The 24,533-nt window shown below is 40.1% G+C and overlaps 1 protein-coding gene across 1 annotated transcript in view; it reads left to right on the top strand.

Moving 5' to 3' along the window:
• The window catches only part of LOC141806583 (CAP-Gly domain-containing linker protein 4), a 59,968-nt gene extending 37,878 nt beyond the window's left edge, over window positions 1-22,090 (top strand). The window contains exons 10-15 of the mRNA XM_074692179.1: window positions 6,027-6,221; window positions 6,777-6,911; window positions 10,218-10,341; window positions 18,950-19,014; window positions 19,167-19,245; window positions 19,565-22,090. Of these exons, the coding sequence (XP_074548280.1) occupies window positions 6,027-6,221; window positions 6,777-6,911; window positions 10,218-10,341; window positions 18,950-19,014; window positions 19,167-19,245; window positions 19,565-19,931 (965 nt within the window). The 3' untranslated portion in view covers window positions 19,932-22,090. The remainder of the gene's footprint in view (window positions 1-6,026; window positions 6,222-6,776; window positions 6,912-10,217; window positions 10,342-18,949; window positions 19,015-19,166; window positions 19,246-19,564) is intronic.
• Window positions 22,091-24,533: the final 2,443 nt, after the last annotated feature.

The raw sequence follows: 24,533 nt of genomic DNA, 5'->3' as shown, positions 1-24,533 counted from the left end.
GATGGGAGGTTGATTTTGGCAGATTTTTGGCTGAGGTTGATCCTTATTGGATTGGATGTTTAGTTCAGGGGCTATTAAGAACAGACTGTCAAAGATTTTTGTTTTACTTGTGGTAGATGAAACCAGTTAAAGGTAGAGTCTGCAGGATTTCCTAAAAAAATAAGAATAAAAACTTAAACTGCAATAATCCTGTTCTATAGGCCTTTATACATGTGTGTCAGTGTCTGTGTCTGCCCAAACCCCCTCCTCTGCCTGAATATTGATCTTTTGGTTGTATCAGGACATTTCTGGGGTGAGAGAAAATGTGGTTACATCATCCAATCACAGTGTGCCCACTGCACAAGGAACAAGGTAGTGTTTGTGTGTTGATGATTGCAAGTGGAGGAAGCTAATCAGAGCTAGTAGATGTAGCACAGAAAAAGAAAAACACAACTCAAGTGAAAGGAAACGCCAAACAGACAAAGCTCTTTCCTGAATGAGGGTGAAGCTTGGCTCAGCTTTCTCTCCCTCGGTAAGCAGCTTGGGACAAAGAAGGACGTGAGTTGGTATGTGTCAGATACCGGTGGTTAGCTTGTGCTAACATGCCAAGTCAGGTGCACGGCTCTCGAGTCTCTCCCACTTAGCAATACAATTCTACAGGTGGTTGCTGGGCTGGTGAGTGGCATGTATTCGTGTGGAGGCAGTGGGTGTGTGCTGCTGCTGACACTGAACCAAGGAGGAGGAGCCCAGTTAGAATAATGTTTACTAACAAGTAGCAACAATTCCTGCAGACCCTACCTCTAAGAATATTTCTGCAAAACATGTTTTTTTTCTCATTGTGTGCTCTCTAAGATTTCTTTTTAAGTATCATTTACTACTTCTTTTCCATTCACTGTCATCTCTGCTTTTGTGTGGGTGTCCCTGCTTGCCTCAGCATGTTTAAGTATTTTTATTGTGCGTCTGAGTTTGAGAGTTTTGGTTCAATCAAGGAAAATTGCCTTTCAGTATTTCTTGTTTCAAAGCTTCTTGACAATGTCATGCTGGCCCTTATTTGCATTTCTTTACTTTTCCGCTTTTGTGTTTCTTCCTCTCTGTCGACTTTTTACCTTTAAATCCTTTGCTCTTAAAAAGCTGTCATTTCAGATACCTTGCTTATTATTCTCCATCACAAAGTGCCTTTACCTGTTTTGTTTCCATGCAAATGGCTTATAATTATCATTCTCATTTACTTTTCAGTATTCATCAAGACCAATTGAAAAATCAAGGACACTAAGTTAAAACTGACATAGATTAACTGATTTCATCTCCAAAATTTGAAAAATGGTGAATTTACTTCTTAAAATGAATATATTATTTGTAACCTAGAAGTCACTGTGTCTTTTGTCTCTGTGTGTGGGGGTGAAAAGGTTTATCTCCATCCGTCAATAAGGCCCTTGAAAATCACAAGAGTGTGCCTGGTCCCAATCAGGGCTCAGAAGGAGACACGTCAGGGACAAAGAAAGGTATCAGAGTAATAGCTGAGTGGGCTTTAATGCTCTGTCTATCAGAGAGAAGGGTGTGGGAGTGAGTTTGCACATTTCTGTATAATCAGTCTTTTGTTAAAACATTGAGATTATTTAAATCTCTGTTCACCACATCCCAAATCGTCCCGTCTCTGATAGACTGTGCACCTTAATAACTGAATTCAACATCACTATCCATCCATGCTCGGCTTAACTGAATGTGTTGTCACAGATTTAACTGAATCTTTAACTCATTCGCGTATTTACCATAACCATTGAACTACGAAACATAAAAGGCAGAGCTATCTGAAACTGCACGTTGGGGCTACGACTTCCTTCTCCATCTACTTGTTCTGATCAACAGCAAGACAATAATTTGAGTCCCACGTAGAGAGTGGAATTAAAGAGATGCCAGCAGTGAACAGATTATCTGTAATGAAATGAAAATGTCTGTTTGCAGCCATGAGTCGAAGCCATAGACAGTATAGAATGCACAGCATGGCTCTGCTTTTTACCATTGTATGGTTTTGAAGCCAAATTAGCCCCGTCAGAGGCGCCGCCATTGTGCAGCTCGTCTGTGCAGCAGAGAATGCCTGTCAATCATTGTGAAATGTGACGTACAACCCTGTTTTTAACATTCAATAACTACTGAAAAATAACTTTTCAGAAAAAAAGAGAACTTTGACACAATCCAGCCCAATAATATCTCCATATCACCACAGCATATAGATGTGAGAAACATCTCTACAAGGTGTTTTTTTTTTTTTAAAGTTTGACAACAGCCCATATGGAATGACTGGGGAGACTGAGTTTTTGACCTTTACTGCAGCCAGCTTCCAGGGGGAGCAGCTTTTCTGGCAACTTCACCTCAAGAGAAGTGATGTCCATTTTTTTACAGTCTATGGTCAAAACAGGGATACATGATGTTGTACTTTTACCGGTGTCTGATATATTTTCAGACTTCAACATCATGATATATTCATGTGTTTTTCCTAAAGAATAATAAGTCTCTCCTGTGCAAGGATTCATCTGTCTGGCTACATTTTCATTATTTAGTGTTTCTGTTCAGGCTGACAGTTCTTAACTAATCAACAACAACTTACCCCCGCAAAAAAAACCTCACAGACCACCCAGATCAAATGGCCTTGGTACAACAGTTCAGATAGGAAACTGATGTATTATGAACTTAGACCATATGTGGTGCAGCTCACACCACCATCACTTGTTGGGTATACCCGATATGAAATACCCACTAAAAAATACTTCTCTTTAAAATAAAATGAAGTAAAACAATACATGGCAAAGCAAGTACTCTTTTATTTTTTCTTATAAAAAGTCTTATAGAATTATAAAAAGGAGTTACGTGAAGATTAGGAATGGAAATCCCAAACTGGTTCATTTTGAGGGTCGATAAGACATGGTTCAATCCATCAACATTGACAGCCTTTATGCTTAATGATTCCCTTATTGATTCTTTACATTACCCCGGAGCTGCTGCACCTTATGTGGACTTTTTGCCCTGACTATTATATCTCAGCAGTTAGATAACAGTTTCCCAAGAAAAATCTGATTCAGGATTTTTTACTTGAAGTTTGAACTGAACAAACAAAGAAATGTACATTACTCTATCACACAAGATTCATGTTCAAAATATTCAACATGGTATAAATCTCCTTATTTACCAAACAGAAAAAAATTGCACTATCCCGATGCTAACGTATATGAAGAAACTGATATGCTAGCAGTTAACATACACCAATACAGTTTCTGTTTAAAAAATGCAATTACAACTTTCATCACAGAAACGTATCACAGTTACTCTCTGTAAACAATACTGACAACTTTAAATGTTTTCTAAACAGGTACGTGCAGGCTCATGGCTGACTTGAGCATAACTACAGCAAGCTCAATGTTCAAAACAACTCAAAGCATTGCTATAACTACTTCAAGACACTAGATGGCATGCTTCAGTCAATAACCTATAACACAACAGGATATCAACGTTATGAAATGTGCAGTTTTTACTGTTTTTTTATTTATTTACATTCAGAGCTATCCAGATTCATTGACCAGTTTCATATTTATTTACTTATAGACTCAATAAAATGCTGTTGACACAGAAATCAGTAAAGTCTCCTTTTTGTACATTGAAAATTCTCAGGAGGAATTGATGAGGTATTCAATAAAAAATCAGATTGATAGGCAGTATCAACAAGAGCGTTAGTATCAATAAAATCTTAACACCAATCTCTAGTGCAGACCCAAAAAGTACGGCCCTGAAATTAGTGAAAAGTCAGGGAGTCATCAATGAAAACTCCTTAAAAAGACAAAATAAATGGAACTGGGAACTTTTGCTTTGATCCACCCATTCCTTGGACATGTGAGCCTTGTCCAGTGAAGGCTGTAACAATAACTTTAATTTTATCAATAATAAATAGTAACATAAATATTTTACCCTCTTAAACACTAACGTTGGGTAAAAAATTACCCGAAGGAGGCGCAGATAGCCTAGTGGTCGAGATGGCCCTCCATGAGGTTTGCCCTTGAGCAGGTGGCCCGGGTTCAAATCCATCCTGTGGCCTGTTTCCCATATGTGACTCCTCACTCTCGCCTCTGTTCCTGCTCTATCCACTTTTCTCTTCAGTCTCATTAAAGGCATGAAAAAGCCCCAAAAAGTAACTTAAAAAAAATCACCTGAACATGTAGTTGTTGGAAAAACCAGGGACAGAAGCAGAGAAACACACAATGAGCAGCCTGAAGCTAGCCAAGGAGCCATTCAAGCTAGCAACACAATAAAATTCACATGACCACATTCATGTAGGTGATGATCTCCTGGCGTTAGTGCTTTAACATGTTATCGACCCTACAGACTGGACAATAACATACTTTTTTAGTCTTACGCCTTGCTCACATTGGCTCCGGAACGGTTGCAGTCCAGATTCCGTGCGGATTTTCCACAAGCTGCCACTCACATCAGCTCCAGGTAGAGGCTGCAGCTGGCTCCGGTACGGAAAAGGCACTCGCGAGAGGAGGAGCTCACGTGGGTTCACGTTCTTGTCTGGACTTGCTCGAGAGCTTTATTCCTCTAATGTTTATTATTTTTAACAACATTACTTTTTTCTTTTCTATATTATCCTTATAATAGTATGGGATGTGTCATATAAAATGGGATGACTTTCCACTTCAAGGATGAGTCTCTCGTTGTCCCTTGTTGTCAAAATGCGACCTCCTGTCACTGGGTGTGATGTAATGTTTACATTTACTACTAGTGCGACTGTGCTGTCAAAGAAGAGTCAAGTTACATTTGTTTGTACACTGATTTTATTTTAAAAAACAACGGATCTTCATGCCACCTGGCAATTCACTTCCTGTATAGCTCGTCATATTTCATTCAGCTTGAATGTGAGCCTACAACAGTGGTTTTAATGATACAGATTACATGCGGAAGCCGCACCGGATCCGCACCGGATTCAGTGTGAGCCTGGGATTAATCAGCAGATTTCAGTACAAAACTGTACATTCCTGAACCAAAGCCGGTTTGTTTTGAAAACTTGTATTCACCTGTTTGTTTCTTTCCTGTTTTTCAACATCACACCAAAGGTTGCTCAGTAATTAAAGAGCAGTATGTCTCAGGCTTCAAAGAAGACCCAGAGCTCTTACAGCCTTAACTTTTCAGCCCCTCATGTGCAGATTCTCCACCCATTTTTGCCTCCTCTTTGGAGAGGATTGACTGATGGATTGGCCTGAACAGAAATGACAGGATTTGCAGCTTCACTTGTTAATTGTGTTCATTCTGTCTACTCTAAGAGGCCTGTTGGCTAAAGCTTGGTTTCAGTCAACCATTTTTTTCACATATTGAGCAGTTCTGTGGCCATCACTGAAGGGTTTCCAATTTGCTTGTAGCTGAGTTTTGCATTTGTCATAAACCACTTTGGCTTGGATTAATCGGCTAGCCTCAAAGAGTTTGGCACTTAATGAACTTACGTCCTGTGAAGGTCTTTGAAAGTTAAAACCTTCATTAGGCTAAATAGGGACTGGAGGGTGAAATCTCATTCCTTAGAGTTGGGATGGGATTAGTATTTTGCTCAGTTGGATCCCAGAAACAGGACAACCAGCTGTGAAGAATTGGGCTCTTTTGATTTGTGTTGTACCCCTTAAAGAAAGCTGTGGATCAATGGTAATAGTTTGGAGTGCTGACACATTCAGAAAAATTAAATTGAAAACAAAAAACTAAGCATCTTTGTTTAAGTGGGATAAATCTGTAATATAAGCCTAAATGGATGGATTGTTGTGTTCAGTATTAAGAGGGAAAGCACACTCTGTTGTGCTGTGTGAGTTTTAAAAAGCAGACTGCATAACAGCATTAACAACTAATGTCCCAGAGGAGCTGAGAAACAGCAGAATCTGCATGTTTCTGAGCAGCGCCGCACTGATGAAGGAGCTGTCTGGACATGTTTTATTAATGGACTTCAGACTTTCTTCAGATGCCTTCATTGACATAAAGCGTCCTCTGTGTCACTCACTTTTCTCCTCCTGTCATCGCAGGTGTCCTCTCTCGATCTCTCTCCTCTTCATCGTCTTCTCTGGACTCCCGGCCCGCTCCGGGTTCTCGACCTCGTCCACTGCCCAGGCAACGACTTCCTGCCAGGCAGCGGAGGGAGCGCGTTTCCCCAGGTCCTAAGACCGCACCATCACAGGGCCTCCGCTCTTCTCCTGACACCACCGCACTTCCTGCTGCAGGTCTGAATGATTTAACATCCTGCATCGGGTTACAAAGGGATGGAAATTTCCAGAAACTCAACTTTATGTTGTCCTCAGGTGGTGATCTTGTGCTGTAGGCATCATGCACAGTGCATGGAGGGAGTTTGACCTTTATAGCCCTGCAGTCAGCAAAGTGCTGCTATGTGGTCATGAAATAGATAAACTAATATTCACGTGAACTTGCATCAAATCTGGTGGTTTAAGCTAAAACTATGCTACAATGTTTGTACCCTAGCTATGGTTATGTTTTCTCATTCTAAATTCCTAGTCCATTCTCAATATTCTCTATTTAATCCCATAAATTCCTCTGGAAAGTTTCTGACTTTGAACATCCTGGAATTTTACATCCCCAGTCCTGCACTATTTTCACTATTTTCCCCATCTTCACTTTTTTTTTTTGTTTTACCATATTTTACCATTCACACCATACCCTTAACACTCTCCAAATGAAGATGATTGATATTCCATGATTTAACTATGCACATTATTATCCCACATTATCATTGTAATTGGAAGCTGATCCTTCTTTTCCAGGCCCTCGAAGCCGAACCCCCTCAGCTTCCAGTTCTGTGTGTGGAGGCCCAGAGATGCGTGTGGGGGAGAGGGTGCTGGTGGTTGGGCAGAGAACTGGTGTTGTCCAGTTCCATGGGAAGACCAGCTTTGCTCCAGGTTTGTTGTTAAAACTGATGTTGAATATGCAAATATTTCAGAGTTGAAATGAGACTGAAAATCTCACTTTGCACCATGTTCCCAGTCTGTATTTGTTCAAAGCTGTGAATTATCTTTAGCAGAGAAATGTTATCCAGCTCATTTTAAACAAAGCATCAACTGAATTAATAATGATACATCAAGTTATTCAGAATTTGAGGAAATTATGCACTTCTATATTGAAACACTTTCTGAATTTTTATTTGCTACGACTGTTACTAATATTATTATTTTTACAGTAGTGCAAACAAATAACTGTCCTTCTTTTTTTTACTTAGATTTTCTTGCAATTAATGTGGCTGTTATGTAAAGATAGTTCCAAAAGAAGTGGCAACACAAATTATGTGCTCAAAAATGACTTCCCAAGCCAGTTGGCCAAAGGCTTTTTATTACAGCTTTGAGTAATAACTGAATAAAGGAACATTTTTATCAACACAGAAAAATCCACAAATCATTCAAGCTGTTAAAATATTACCATCACGAAGTGTTTCATTAGTCTGTAGAATCTGTAATAACATGAAAAATGTTCATTATGCTGGAGTTAAAGCCCTCAGAGGAACTGTAAGTTTACATTTACCTGAACACCCTTGTGGACAAAGTGTCATGTCTTATGTCTTGGCATATCTCGACAATTCTGTAAAATTTTGACTTTTTAATCCCATTAAGCCTGGCCAATCAAAATTTTGCCTGAAAATTCTAAATTTTTGGAGCTGAGATGTTTATTAACACTTTTAACGAAACCCACAAAAAATGTTGCTAAATCATTTTTGTCATGATATATTTTTGTAACTAATTTGATAAGTTAGGCAGTTTTGGAGACTGTAACAGTAAAGTTTTAATGAATATTCATTATTTTGAGGCAGAAAATACTTATTAAAAAAAAAAAATAGATGGTTTCTCTACTGCTTCTTCTCAAAAATCTGCAATGAGTTTCCTGAAAAAAAGTGTGGGGAGGATTTTATAGGAGCCAACATTTTGAGGAGGACCAAAATACAACTTCAGCTGCCTGTAGTAAAACAATAATTCTCAAGGGGGAGAATACATTTTTATATTGTTTTAACAGGTTTTTAAGGAAAATGTTTATCATGTTGATGAGATGGAGGTCGTTGAAACTCAAATGAAATATGCATGCTCAGCGATTTAGGGTTAACAGTTTGATGTATAACTTATAAACCTCTCACAGTGGCTTCAAAGGTTAAGTGTGTAGAAAAGTGAATATTTAGTCATATCTCCGTCTGACTCTAGGCTGAAACGCTCCCTTGCTCCACCCACTCATTCTGAGGCCACTGTGGCATTGGAGGACATGCAGCTAAATTCTACACACTGCACCTTTAATCTTAGCCGGTTTTAAATGAAAACATTCAAAGCTGAATCCCCATGACATACTCCTCATCCTGAAGTCAAACTTAAAACAGCTGCTGAAGCATGTGGCACTCACGTGAATCTATCCACCAGAGCACCACTCTCAGTTAGGAGGTTAACCTTGAGGAGAACAACGATTAACAACCAGAGCAACAAGAGAACAATTATTCCAATAATAACTTAATGGAGTGTACAATGTGATGATCGTGAGAGCAATCTCAAGCACATGCATTTGTTGTTTGACAGGATTAAGCAAAACATAACACAAGGCTCAAAGAAGACTGTGTACTCTGTAAATAGTTCAATTCTCATTATTGAGAAATTTGTACCTTAATTATTAAAACCAGAGATGTCTTCAAAGCCTGTGTTAAACATTCATCCTCCTCCCTGTTAATAAATGATGGCTGTCCTTACTTTGCTGCTCTCAGGACATGCATATGTTAATTTGTCCTAAATGTTTCTGTCTTTTCACTCAGATTCTGTGTACTGGGCAGCAGGCGAGTGGTTTCTGAACAAGGATGATGGTTTTAACACAGATGAATATGACCCCGTTATTTATAGAGTGAAACGTTACATTTTTGATCATTTTGATAGATTGAAATATAACCCTTTAGACTCTACTTAAATGATAAAGCAATTATAGCCCTGTTTCTACCAAGCAGTCTGGTTCAGTTCATCTCGGTACGGCACACATTTTGTGACTTTCCTCTGACTAATCCAAATTACAGACCCGTACCGTCCCACTTTTTGGTGCCCTTCTGTTGAGGTCCCAGACAAAGCCGATCTGATCCCAGAAGCTGGAGCTAGAAACACTGCAGTCTGTTGATTGGTTGAAAGAATCCTCACTTCCGGTGTGACAGCAGCTGCTTTATTTCTCCTGGTGGCACACAGTCTTCTCTGAAACAAGAACAACAGAATGCTCCTAAAAAGTGGGACGGTACGGGTCAGTAATTTTGGGGCCTGTCCTGGAATTAGTCAGTAAAAATGCCACAAAATGTGTGCCGAACTGAGATGAACCGAAATGAACCTCTTGGTGGAAACGGGGCTTATGATCACTAACTGAACACCCAATGGAAGACTGACTTTGTGGAAATAAATTTTCTGCTCTTTTCAAGTCCCAAGTTGTTAATAACACATAATCAGGCTCATGGATTGGTAAGGCTTTCTCTAAATATTGAAGTTGCTTATGCACTGAAAAGTGTTGTGACTGTGGAAAGAAATGTTAAAACTGTTTGCACTGATGCCAGAACTTCTGTGCACCATCCTTGCTGCACTGGGAGCAACTTCATTTAAACCCTCTGTATTAAAATGTGTGATCTGCATTGCAAATTCTGCAGAAGTCATCGCAGTCGAAGACTTAAAGTTCAACAGAAGATACTTGGAAAAGTGAGATATGAAGGAGCTGCTGTGAAGCAAAAAGCCATTGAAAACCAATACAGAAAACATCTCACAGTGTTCATTAATATTTAGGCAGCAGTTCCTCCTCGGCTTCAGTCATGTATGAATAAGTTCAAACATATCTCACACCACTGAGGACCATGTTTGAAGGGATTCCAGTATTAAGTTTCTTTTGATACTCTTAAATCAGCGCCAGCAATGCTCTGTAATCTCAGCCTCCGTACACCGAGGACTGCAGCTCTATACCAAAAGCTGCTTTACTTACCCAGAGCTTCACAGTACATCCACTCCTTTACATTGATACAGAAAAATATTAGCAGTGCTGAACTCTTGTTGTAACTTGAAAAGCAAAATGATCATTTTATATCGTGGGTGCTTCTGCTTTAAAAAAGTGAACACATTTGGAACAAAACATGAGAATCAGAAAACTTTCCATATAAAATTACTTCCTCTTGCTCTTCTTTTTTTATGATTAAATCACAGGAAATGTGTCTTGTGCCATTGCAGGGCTCTGGCTGGGCATTAAGTTAGACAAGCCCAGCGGTAAAAACGATGGATCGGTTGGAGGAGTGAGATACTTCAGCTGTCCACCTAAACATGGCGTCTTTGCTCCTCCATCTCGTGTTCAGAGGTGAGTGAGGCTCTCTAAGTGAGTCTATATTTTCATTAAGGACTAATGTTCTCCTATGGATCGGTCATCTGAGAGCTAAGTGAGGAGTTGTTGTGAGAACCCTGAGGTTGTGTTTCATTACCCTCATTGATACTTTTTATGGCACTAATGAGCTCCTTTTGACAGTGTCATTTGTGTGAGCGTTGACATATTTGATTTCGCCTTCTGTGGGCAAACAGCTCCTCCATCCTACTTGTGATTAAAGAGAGTCAAAGTTTTCAGACCTGAAGCCTGAGGCCTCCACTCAGCATGGCTCTTTATTTATTTTAATCATGTACCGTCATCTCTCCTTTAAATACAGGTTTTAGATTGTAAGACTGTGTTTTCTGTTAGGGTTAGAGATTAACTCACATTATATTTCACAACAGGATATCTGACAGGAAGAACACCTGAACTGCTGTTGCATGAGTATAGCTCTTTAATCACATTTAAAACAGTTTGAAAAACATTTTTTGGTGCAAAACAAAATGTTATTTATACCATCATTTTAAGTTGTCAGTGAAATAACTTAACTTTGGATAGGGATGTCCTGATCAGCATTTTTTGCCCTTGATACCCATCTAAATTTTTAATGTTTTATACAATATGATAACATCTGCCATTACCAAGTCTCATTCTGATACTTGAGTGTGTAGAGATAAACTTTGCCAAAGAGGTAACTGTGCTGTGCAGCTCCAGAGAGGCAGGATGAGAAACCAAGTGTCTGAACAGGACATGCCGTGGATAACTGACATGGCATAAACCTGCGTCCCACCTTCTTCTCAGAGCAGCTTTTTGGACACTCTCTCTGTGGATATTCATCTTTTAAACCCCAGAATCAGGGGAGCAGCGTTTCCTCTGTTAGTGAACTTTGCTGCGTGTTGTTTTAGATGTTTTGGTCGAAATAAACGCCTCGCATAAAGATAAAAGTGCCTAGCAGCTGTTTGACTGCTTTAATGTTTAAAGATATTTCCACATGGCTGACATTGAAGCCATGCGGTTGCTAATGCTAAGCTAACAGACTGTCCCAGGTTTGGTTTTAATTTTGGCCTTTTCAAACTGTATGTCCCTGTGGAGTTACCGTAGAGTGTCGTACAGCAGATGTTAGAACCGTAATATGTTCTGTAGTAAAGCTTAGTGTGGCTGCTGTTCCACATCAATGCAGAACAAAAAAACTACTTATTTCTAAATCACTGGCATTTACAAGCCATTTGTCCAAACCAACACTGAAAACACTTTCCTCTGTAAGTGAATGCCGTTGGGTGTTGTTTTGGGATGTTTTTGTTGAACTGAACGCCTCTTGAAAAGATTGCAGAGCATAGATTTGGCTGTTGGACTGTCTTCACTTTCTAGTTTGATGTATTTCCACATGCTGACACTGAAGCCACAGAGTTGTTAGCACTAAGCTAACAAACTTGACTGTATTTGTTTGTTTTTGCCCTTTGAACACCTCTGTACTTTTTTTTATCATTCTCTCATCAACTTTATGAGGTTGGGCGCACTTGTAGCGCTCAGTTTTACTAACGCGTTGGCATCTGGCAATTTTGGCTTCATGACGGCTAACGTGAAAGATCGGTTGAGAGGATCGGCTAAAATTCCCCATCATCAATTGATACTGTAAAAAATGCCCAAATCATCCCTATCCGATTCAAGGGATCGGGCCCAAAACATCCCTACTTAACTTATTAATTGGTTGACAAGATCTGTGAAAATGGCAAATAGATAAATCAGAAAACTGCCCCCCCCCCCCCGTGATCAGGATTTGATTTACTGTTAAAATAATTGTGGTCTGATATCATGACTTAGAGGTAGGAAAGAGCTTTACAAAGCTTATTCCTTTAAACATTATTTAAAATGTATATCCTGTTTTATTATTTATTGTTTTGTAAGAAATACAGAACTGTTCGTACAGTATGAGCAGCACACTTCTTTGATTTATTTCATCTACAGGTCTGCAGTGATTTGAGCTCTCCACAAAAGTTTTTCTGTTGGTTTTTGTGGTTCAGTTCCCCTCTGACGTCAGTCTGATTTTCTCAGGTTGTTTCTCAAACTCAAAGTACTTCTGACTTCAGTTCAACAGCAGCAGGAAACAGGAAGTGACTGCAGCAGCCCAACAACAATGTGATGAAAGGGACAAAGTCGCCCTGCATGAAAGAGAATAACTCATTTTGGACCCTAATCTCACTCCAATTAACATGTTAATGCTGACAGCCCTTTTGTATATTATGTGACACATTTCCTCCACCCACTGATTGAAATGCATGTTCTTTATTGAACTGTTCCCACAGAATGAAAAGGCACTGATTGTGAGTTTGGTGGCTCTTTAGGTCATGATGAAGAGGAATGTAACAAATGTTGTGCAGTATGCAGCGATGGTACAGGAGCCCTATTAAACACATTTTATTTATATTTATTCTCCTTAAATGAGAAACAGAAGCAGCCAAAGAGTTGATCCTTCAGAGCCCCCTGACTGGACCTGAGCTTTGTGAGGATCTTTAACAAACCGTAAACAGAATATCAAACAGAATGCTGTGTCCGACCACACAGATATACCTCTTTATTAACGTGGGCAACAAATTGTTGAACCAGTTTTGCATTCAGTGCCACAAAAAAGCGAGCGACCCCACAGCAGCATTTTGTCAGGGTTTTTACAAGGTGCATTCAGGTAGATGATTGAAGTTTCTGCACTGCTAATGTGCTGCTTTCACTAAGCAGCCTGTGAAGACATTGTTCAAAGCATAAGACCCACATCAGATGTAAATTTATTCATAATGTGTCATCTGGTCAGAGCATAATACGCTGTGTGGAGTGAATTGTCTCAGTCTGCCTGACTGAGCTGAGCTGAGGTGAATTTTCAGCCCTGTACACTCAAATCACAGTTCTGATGGAAACGTGTGACAGAAGAATGAAAAACACAGAAAACATAGAGTCATTTTGGCAAAGAGCAGGAGTTTCATGTGTCTTTCAGTTTCATTTTCAAGTCAGGGGATTGTTTTGGTTTTATTCCAGTAGCTTTTGGAATAGTTTCCTCATTTATCACTCAAAGTAAGCATTGAAATGTAAAGTCTCTTTTCTGGCAATCAGCAGCTCAAATCGAAACCAATCACACTTCTAAACTCCAAAGTATATGAATGTCTTTAAAGTAGAGGTAGATAGCTAAAGAGAAACCAACAAGATTTGAAGTGTCTAACTGAAAATATAAAAAAGCACTTTAGCCAAAAACTGTTTAATGGAAAGATTGGAGGAACTTGTTTCTGGTTGCACATACAAAGATGTTTCATTCTTTTTCTTCTTTTTGTTGGATGAAAAGTTTAACTTTAATTTGTTAGGATGTTCCAGGTCCTTATAATTAGAACAGAAGACACCAGCGATCTGTCTGAGACGAGTGGGAGCACCAAAGAAATGAGACCCACTCCACTCAGGCTCACTGACTCTTCTCACGAGAGGTGTAATCGCTCTCTAATGAGGCTCTCTGATGTCTGAAATGTGGACTGGCCTTTTAAACAGACTTGTATTTCTCAACTAGAAATATGATTACACCAAACCGAATAGCATGCAGGAACAAAAGGTGAAGAAATATGGACTCAAACACAGATTACCTGGATGCTTTTTGTTCCTCCGTGTTAGTGAGTTGTCTTCCTCAGCCGTCTACAGAGCTGTCTGATAGTTTGGAGGGATCTAAAAATATTCAGCGATCACTGAACATGTTTTCACAGCTCTGTTCTGCTGAAGCCTTATTACTGTTGTAACTCACTGGTGAAAAATATTCTCTTTCTAACTGAGGATCTGAGATTTTGGCCTCGATATGCTCATTAGCTGCCACTTGGCTTCTGTTTGCTGCAGAAACTACTCGAAGTCTCACACATTAGAGATTAATTTGACTCATTAGTTGCAGGAATGTGGACGTATCTGCTTTCCCAAATCTATCATTTCCTCTTTCAGTAAATCCTATTTTGTGCTGTGCATTGAAAACACAGTGCTGCAGTGGCTGATACACCAACCTTATTACAGAACCATAAAACAGGAAATTAATTTAATCCTAAGTTGGCCCTTCTCCTGCTTTTCTTTCCCATTGGTCAAAGTGTTGCAGAGATTTATCCCAGCATTAGCTGCTGCAGGTAGAATTGGTGTTTGAGCCACAGATGACACACTGAGAGAAAGACCACAGAGAAGGTCTTTTCAGACTCTCACAGTCCCACAGCTCTTTGCTCTTGGCTGTAACCATGACACAGGCAGGTCAAGTGTAAACCGCCTCTTCTTGTCTCGCTGATGTAAACTGACAGGTTTCTGAGTGCTACAGTTCATTGCAGAGCAAGCAGTTGCAAGTTTTAATTTGTCCCGTCACAGTTCACGGATCTTTAGTGTGAACTGGCCTCAGCTCTCGAGGGGGTCTCGCTCCACTAGAGCCATAAACGCTAAAGTTATTCCCACAATCTGTGGTTTGATGATGTTCATGTAGTTCCTCCAAATCTTCCGTTAGTTTTTAAACAGCATTCAGATGTTACTCTCTGAAGAACATCATGGTTTTATTTTACTGAGTCTCTCCTCTGCATGTTCCTCCAGACCTGTGGAAATGGATCTCAAACAAAACTCAACTCTGCAGAAAGTTTCTTGATCTGAAATCTCAACATGTGCAGATTTGATTTTAACACATTCTTCTAACACAGACTTTTCAGCTGTTTGAAAATATGACCCATGGTGATGCAATACACAGCTGTGCTCTACAAGACCAGTTGGAAAATTGTAAGAATTTACATTTTGCACTGTTGGATCTTAAAAAGGTTTAAAGTAGAGTTTCAAAATGCAAAAGAAGGAATGGGAATGAGAGGAAAATTTTGGTCCAAAAAAGCCCCAGATCATGATGGCGCCCCCTCCACTGTGCCGCCGTGAAAACATCTCCAGTGGGATCTCCTGGTCATGTCAGTAACGTTGAAGCCATCAGGACGTCAAGGTTCAGTTTTTTCTCCTCAGAGAATCAAACTTTCTTCACCTTACAGTGTCCCATGTTTGCTGCTCTCTGAAAAAGTCTAAATGGTCAGTTTGTGGCGATGAAGAAGACGAGGTCTTTGAAGACGTGTTTTGTTCTTAAAGCTCTTCTCTTTCAGATGGCGTCTGATGGTTTTTGGGCTGCAGTCGGCTCCAGTAACCGCCTTTATTTGGGTCAAGGATCATTCTTTTTCTTTTGAACTTCTCTTTATTGGGGTTTTTTCCTTTGTTACATACAAGTACAAATATAATTAAAAGATATAAATATATGCATCTGCTCACACATTCATGGTGTGATATATAGGCGCATTCACATACACACATAAATCTGCACACATATATACATGTATTTACATATATGGATATACCAATACACACACAACTGAACATACACACATACATTAACATAAAAAGATAGAAAAAAAGAAACAATAATAATAATGACAATAAAATAGATTAAAAAAAGAAAATTATAAATAGATAAGAATAAAATGCAATAGAAGAAATAAAACAAGAATAAGAGAAAGACATAAATTAAATATAAATTAAATACTAATAATATGACAAGGAGGATGCAACTTGGTTAGGGTAGACCTAATTTTTCATGGGGTTGTTTTTGTTGTAATATTCTATAAATAGTTGCCATATTGAGTGAAACATGTTAATTTTTCCACTCGGGGTGAACTTGATTTTTTCTAATTGTAAATGTTTCATTACATCATTCATTAAAGTTTGATAAGCTGGAGGATTTTTTTTTGCTTCCAGTTCAGCAGAATCACTCTTCTTGCTAGCAGCGTCACAAAACTTAGCACATTTCTCTGGTCACTCGACAAAGAAAGTTCCACCAAAGCTGTCCCAACCCCAAACACTGCAATAATTGGGTCTGGTTTAATTTAAGGATCATCCTTTTTCTTGACAGACAGCCAATCAGATCCTCGGACTCAGTGCAGGTGAAAATTTTTGGGTCTACCCTTGACTGTTTTTTTGCTTCATAAACCTCGGGATCTTTGAAGAAATCCAAAATGTCTATCTTACTGCGTCCAACCTCAGCAGAGATGGCGTGTTGTGAGAGGTCTTGCTGATGCAGCTCAACAACCTGACCACATTCAAAGAGAGAAAGATTTTTAGCCTTTACCATCAAGAGGTCATGATAGAGAGAAAACCTGACAGAAAATGACTTTATTCTACATTTTGTGCACATTTGGCCTTTTAAATGCTGTGGTCTTAAACCATTGATCATCTGACAAGTAGACTGTAGTAAACTGCCTACTACATTTTTTTTTTCTCACTCTCATTTCTTCTTTTAGCATTTTGAAACTCTACTTATAACCTTCTTAAAATCCAACAGTGCAAAAAATAAATTCCTGCAGTTTTATAAACGGTCTTAGATTTTGATCAGCTGTGTCTGTGATTCAAATATTCCTCCCATTCTGACCTTCTTGTATGGAGAAGAAACTTTTGACTGTAGAAACTCTGCGTCCTCTGTTTGGTGTTCATCTGTCTGAATGTTTGTAGTTTGAATCCAGTAGTGACAGTGTTTGGACAAAAGGCTGGGACTCGGTTAGAAGCAGCGGGGGAAAGCTAAAATTGGCAGGTGAAGAATAGTCTGAGACAAAATATCCTAAATACAGAAATAAACTGCTGACTCCTCAGGGTGTCCTTTAGTGCAAGGAATAAGACATTTTCTAAGCTCCTTGTTCACAATAAAGCGTGAGCTGTGCCTCAGAGCGTGCCCTGCTCTGCCAACTTAAACTCCTAATGGGATCATAATGCATCTATACCTTTAGGACTTTATGCTGTTTGTTCTTTTTGAGTGTCACAGGAGCTTATCTTAGCTGACGTTGGTCAAAGGATGAGGTGTAGCAGAGGCGGTCAGCCAGTCCGTCACAGAGCTGAGACAGATAACCATTCACACTTTCACTTAGCGGGACATTAAGAGTCACTGTTGGGCGTCTGAGGGGTGTGGGAAGTATCTCAGGGGAACATGCACGCAGAGGGAGCTCTGGCTTGAATGTTAACACCAAGAACTGTGGGACTAAATGTCGACTGTAGCTCCTTCAGAAGAGGAGAAAACATCCGTCTTACTGAAAGCAGGAAGAATCGATCGTTTCGGATGATCCCAGGGATTAACTTTAGCTGCGCCTGCGTGAAACTATCTGTTTCCAACGATAAAAAAAAACAGTCGTCAGATCACAGCAGATCATTACCACATATTTAGTTCTGCCTTGGCCCTCATCTCTGCACACGCCAAATCCTGGTATGTGATTGGTCAGTGCTCAGATTACCACATAGAGAAACCAGAAGTCTTCACCCTCAGGTGTTGATCAAACACTGTCAAGTAGAATCTGTAGATAGAGATTACAGACTTCCTCTACCTTTACACAGTCAGCGTTGGTGTTTCCCTGTGAGGCTCACATCAGATTGAGTTCTCACATCATGCAGATTAAGTGATGACTCACCAGATGAGCGCGATGCCAGAATGTCTGTTTATGAAAATCATTTAATCCTGAGGATACAGCAGCAGTTGTCTGGCTTACAGATTTGAAGCCACTAATTTCCTCTTTTGTGTTTTACGTCCTGTTTTTTGGGAGTTGAAAAAGCACATTGACCTTTTTTATTGGATGGCACATTAGCAGCACTTTGCCTCAAGTGTATAATGTGTGTCATAACGGAGTAAAAGCCATTATGCTTTAAAAAGCAGTTCACATCTCAAGTGCTAGATTTGTGTATTTCAGGGAAAGGGAGGGAGTACAGGTTGAATTAAGGCCTGTCTTTTTTTCTGAGGTGTAATTAGTGTCTTCACCTTCTTTTGCTTCACCTGTTTGATGCCGTTTCACTCCTCAGGGAAACTTTCCCCTCTTTCTCTCCTTCTTTACAGCCTTTCCTCAGCTGTTTACATCTCCCTTTAAAAGCTACTCTTTGGGAAAGTCAGTGCCTGTGTTTTCTTGTCATCCCCAATTCATGTCCTTCCTCCCTCCTCTGTTCTTTCCTCGTTAACCCCGGGGCACACAGTGTGCTCCACAGAGAGCACGCTTTTCCCGGGTCTAATGGGGAACCACACGTTCTCTCCATTCTGCAACTTCTTTCCCCTCTTTTCTTTTCATGTCAGCAGCTCAGACAAGCCATTAGAGAAGCAAACATCTTTTCTCAAGCAGATTCCTCCTTTTTTGTTGCTTTAACCCTTCCACTCTGATCTCCTGCTCGTTTCTCCATGCTGGCAGAGTCTCTAAATGGCTCTTAGAGCTCTGATTTTATTACGGTCTCAGTGAAACATAAATAAGCAGGACAGGAGCGTCTGCGCTGGAAGCAGAAATCGACTCCCTTGTAGCTGCTGTCAGAAGAGAACGCCGTCATTAGATGCACGCCAAGTCAACTTCCATTTAGCTCTGACCTCTAAAAGTTTGGGATGTTTGCTGGAGAGTTAATAAATATTGAAGAGAACCTTCACTTTATTTCGCTTCCAAAAATCCTGGATGGATGATATGAATTGAAGGATGATTCAGAGTAGATGTCACCGAGCAGAATCCTTCGACTAAATGATGAGGCCTGAATAGTTACGGCGCTTTATGACATCTCTTACACCCTCTCTTCTGTTTTGACACAGGATCCATGGATCTGTTGACTGCCTGTCAGAGCTCTCCTCCTCACGCCTCAGTCATCCTATCAGCGGTACGAGCGCTGCCTTCCCATGGCTTTGACTCAGATCTATTTGAAACGTGCCTTTGCATTTATTTGCATGTTAAGCTGCTGTGAGAGCTTGAGAAGTCATTATGATATAAGACGCAGTGTGGGAGTGCTCGTCTCCTCTGATTGTTTTGCAGGGACTATCCGGCGCAGCTTCAGCACATCGTCGGCCATCGCCAACCTGAAGGAGTCGAGCAGACGGAGTCCCGTTAGCAGGTGTGCCTCTTTTTCCCACACAGCCCTCACATTTCACCCTGCCTGAGCTTCAGCTTCATCCTAATTCCCCGCAGCAGTGGCAGAATCAATACTAATAAGAAGCCGAGGTATTAGTCAGCAAAGGTTCCTTTTTTTAAATAGCCAAAGCATGATTGTGCTTATAATGAGAGAGAACAGAGAATTGAAGATCAATCCCTCAAACGCTGAGCTGCCATGAATCTCCCTCTCACTCTGAGGTATCCTCTCACGCCGCACGCCGTTTCTCATAAATCTCTCTCTGATGCATTTTTTCCTCTGCTCCCAACATTCAATAAAAAAGGAGTCGCTCCAACCCTCACCGGCGGCGCTGGAACACCCTCAGCGGCGGTGCTGGCGTGGTTCCTCGGAGCACGGCGGGGTCCAGCCCCTCGCCCGGCTGTGACGGACAGGTCTGTCTCCACGTTGGCATGCAGGTCCTGCTCACCAGCGCCAACGAGATGGCGTTCATCCGCTACCTGGGCACAGCGGACTTTGCCCCCGGGCTGTGGCTGGGTCTGGAGCTCCGGAGCGCCAAAGGCAAGAATGATGGCTCCGTGGGCGGCCGTCGCTACTTCAGCTGTCGAGCAGGCCACGGCGTGCTGGTCCGTCCCAGCCGCGTCACGTACCGTGGTATCAATGGTTCGCGCCTGGTGAATGAGAACAGCTGAGGACTGTGGGATGCTGGGACTTTGTTTATGATCTATTCAAAACAAACATTTAAATTTGAATTTTCTTTTCCTTTTTGCGCTTTTTATTTTGGGTTATGCAGTTCGTCATCTATGCGCTTCCAAGGGTGGTGAGTTAAATCAAAACCACTTATAAACGCTCCAAATTTAACTGCTGGATTAAGTATTTGAAAATGTGTTGAAGGCAAAAAAGCACTTTATAGACAAACAAGAGAAACGTTTGAACTTGATCTGAATCACTGCACTACTTTGAGTCTAATTGCACTTACAGAGGTTAAGATTAAAGTTAGAATAAGATAAATAAGTTAGTGCGTTTGAGGAATGATTCCCATCCCTGAAGCTAATCTGATTGGATGGATTACAGATCTTTATCAGAGGATTACGGTGATGATGTAGCCGACTGTCCAAACCAAAAGTGTGCATGTGTTTGTGTTTATGTGTGTGTGTGCATGTGTGTTATTTGGAGCACTTTGAAACAGAAAGTTGATGGTTTTTCCAGGGTCGTCATGGTGATAGAAGAGGAGCCAAACTTTAGTTTTACTCCATGATTCATGTGGATCATGTCAGAAACGATCAAGGCTGGACCCATGTCTTCACGTTTCAGTCTCCAGCACTGATAAATGATTGATCCATTGTTTTAATTTGTTGGGGATGAATAAAAATCCACCCCTTACTGAGGATAGCACTATGAAGACGCGTAGTTTACAACAAGGGAAGTCTTAACTTCTATTTTTAATCTGAAGTTTATGCAAGCATCTTTTAATTTGTCATAGAAATAAAAAGCAGGATCAAGGACTCTTTGTATTTTCTCTGCTTTGCATATTTTGTCACATTCAAAGAGAAAGAAAACTCTTCAAAAGATGAACTGCAGCTGCACTTTTAGAAATAAAAGAGTTATAGCCTGATTCAGATAACAAAAACAAAAATAAATTCACCAGAATTAGAAAATCCTTTTTCTTCCCTAGAGTCACCAGAGTATCAGCATTTTGCATCCCCCACAAGTCTCATTAGTCTGAACAGTGATGTTAACACGGAGAGCTGGACGGCTGGTTTGTTTACAACTCACAGAGCTGTTAACAGGTAACCACAGAGCGAGCTGCAGAAAACCTCCAGATGAGATTCAGAGTCTGACTGAGGAAGACTAAACTAGTCTGCGGTTAAATGTATTCACAGGCGTGCAGGGAAATATCACATCAGATCAGGAGCATAAAAATCAAAAGTGAAATTAAGTCCTGAATTCTGAGAATCATGACAGAGTGAGAAATCAAACCTGTTTCCCTCTGACTGAGCAGCAGAACAGTCAGAGCTGTCACAATAATCACACGTCTTCTTCTGCACAGATGGAGGAGGAAAGTCGATGTGAGCCTTCACTTTAAAATGGCACGGGTAATCTCAGATCGGACTGCTTCGTAGTTTAGTATTCCATCGTCACATCCGTAGAAGACAGCACTTCAGTGGCCTGGATGTGGAGGACTTGTATTTGATGCATAATTACAGCAGCTTGACACAGGAAATAAGCAATCATGTGAAAGTTTCAGGGACAGGGTTTACTATTTGATTAGAGCCTTTGAGGCAACTCAGCGGAGAACAAGCCATCGATTGTGCATGTGGAAAACAGACCTTCTATTCAGTAAAACACTCATGTACCATCCAATTAGGGAGTGCAGGGCTCGACAGTAGAGCAGAATCTCCAATGGTCCTCTCGCATTGATCCGTCTGCTCAGGCCCCCTGTGATGGAGGAGCAGCCGCAGCTCAAGGTTTTCTGAAATGTTTCCACAGGTACAGCAGAGAACAGTGTAAACAACCTGTCAAACCATTTAATCTTTTTAAAAGCACTTCTCATGTTCACTGAAGCCATCTCTTTATCAGATTCACAGCATTTATCAGTGCTCTCAGTTTTCAGTCTCCTTTTAATAACAGTGATTTGATGTGTCTGCGTTCCCAATCATAATACTGCACGAGTGATTTCAGAGTCCACTGACGGGCGTGAAAGTCTTCAAGGTTGTGTTCTTGTGGGTAAAAGATGGATTTTTTATGTCATGAAACTCCTGATATGCATATTTTGAGACTGTGTGAGAGAGGGGTTTGGTGGGTTGCATTTACATGTTGTGGAAAATCAGTATTTGTAAAAAACAACAATAAAAGATGTTATTCTAACAATCTCTTTTCTCTATGGCTGTTTTCTGATTGGCTCTCTGCCTTCATGGAGCACGGTTATGAAAAAAGAGCTTTACTTGACTTTCTTGGACTGCTCATAAAGTGCAGAAGGGAGATGTCTTCTGGGATTGAAAATGAAATCGCACAAGCACTTTGAAATGGTTACACGTCTGTTCACTTTAGCATCTGATTCCTCTGGGGCTCATCTCTGCCAAAGCTAAAAAAGCCGGCTGCTGGAGCAGCATTGTTTGCTTATCGCCAGCCTGGGCATACGATTTCAAGTTTGAGTGGGGGTGACACACTCCATTATGCCATGATTGGGGAATAAATAGATGTTTGAATGGTTTCTTTGAATTGTTTTCTCTGCTCATTGTTGCTTATTTCTGTAGTTCAAACAGGAGAAACAAAACCAAGGGATGGATCCAGGGAAGCAGCGTTTGCCTCTCCAAAGCTACTTACCGGGAGATTGATTTTCAGGTGAGAATAAATTGAAACGTACAGCCCATGGAGAGCTGAAACTGTTTTTAAAAATTAGCATAAAAAATCAGACACACAAACTTAGAGTCAGTGCAGGACCAGAGCATTTAAATGCAGGTCCATTGTATCACTGTATCAAACTGCACCAGGAGTTAAAGCCTTATTCTACCTCTGCTTTGTCTCTTGAAGAAGACTTAGTATATGAAAATAAAGTCTAATGACTGGTTCATCTTACTCTTTAGCTTTGAAGAGGTTTCAGCTCATATGTTAAAAGCTTTTAAAACTCACATGTATTTATAACATGAGCCAGAACCAGACCAGTTAAAAGGATATTAGGCGTGTATTAAAAATGTAGTCCACCAAATCAGTGCTGTTTGTGTTTCACAGGTAATTATATAAATAAATCAGAAATACTTATTGTTACCATTGCCCTTCACATATTAAAGCAGTTGGAAAATAAGATGAAATAAGGACATGAAATAAAAAAAAAAGATAAATATTCAATAAAACGAGAAAAGCACTCAGAGAGTGCAGACCTCCACCAAGCATATTGTGATTGTCACCTGCGCTGTAGTCCTACTTTAATGTTATACTCCCTTTCAGCAGACTGTCTGCTACAATTTGCTGTTAGTTGCAGGTTTGTACAATAATTTGTTTCCTGACAGTGTTGAAAATTATGATGGCCCAGTACATATTTCATATTCCAGATCTTAGTATCCAGAATATTGGCAGGATCTGGATCGTACTTTTACATCTGTCAGAAATTATGGTGACCTTGTCTTGTATTGTTTTGCAAAGCAATCCGACCATTTATGGCGGAGTTATATACACATATGGTGAAAACAGCCGTATCTCACAATGATAAAGAATCCTTAAAAAAAGTCCTGGATACAGACGGTGAGCCAGATCACCTCCAAAATTTAATCACTTCTTTCTTATCCCATTTTGAACATTTCCTGAAAATTTCATCAAAATCAGTTACTTTTTGAGTAATGTTGTTCACAGACAAACAAACTCTCCCCAAAACATAACCTCCTTGGTGGAGGTAATAAACAATAAGTAAGCTGTAAGTTCCAAATAAGCAGTAAGTGCTAAACTCGATAAAACTTTTTAAAGTAAGAGGTAAGACAAGGCTAGATGAACTATGAACCATGTTAAACAGAATATTGAACTCAATGAGCTGTTTTAAAGAGAGTATTGCACTTGTTGCACCAGTACCTACAGCGTCCTCTCTGACACCACTGTCAGAGTCCAGCTCCACCCCAATAATCTCACTGGCCTTACAGATAAGTTTGTTTAGTCTGTTTGCGTCCGATGCTCTCAGCCTGCTGCCCCAGCATCCCACCGCAAACAGGACAGCGCTGGCCACCACACACTCATAAAACACCCTCAGCATCGTTATTCTGCAGATGTTAAAGGACATCATTCTCTTTAGGAAGTAGAGGCAGCTCAGATGCTTCTTGTAGACAGCCCCAAAGTTTTTACTCTGAAATTCATTGTAAAGTTAATTGTAACATACGGTTCTGTATTAAGCAAAGTGTCCTTCACATTGATCTGACTGAATATTTCATGAAAAGAATTCAAAATATTTGTTTAAACTACTTTTAAAAATGGAAAAACAGTATTTGTTGCCTGTCCCTCCTTTCTAAAATTACATTACCTTAAAAAATAATATTTTTAAGAATTAAAAAACACAACACCTTTGAGTTTGTTTTCTTGAAAAAAAAAAAAAAAGTTAAAATTCACATGTAGTCATGTCCCTGGATTTTTACTCAGTCCTGTTACCCCAGCATAAAACCCTGTCTGAAAAGTTTGGAATAGTCCACGAGCCACATGGTCCACAGGATCATACAGATCCTCTGCAGGCCACGGGATGGCTAAAAGTAAGTTCACTCAATTATTTTTCTGTATATTTAAAGATATTTCAACTCTGACTGAGAAGGTTCAAA

Source organism: Halichoeres trimaculatus, unplaced genomic scaffold (assembly GCF_033239565.1).
Source record: "Halichoeres trimaculatus isolate MK-OKI-2021-1 unplaced genomic scaffold, fHalTri1.1 fHalTri1_scaffold_17, whole genome shotgun sequence".
NCBI lineage: Eukaryota > Metazoa > Chordata > Actinopteri > Labriformes > Labridae > Halichoeres > Halichoeres trimaculatus.
The sequence above is the reverse complement of the archived record's forward strand: the minus strand, read 5'-3'. Positions and strand labels throughout refer to the sequence as shown.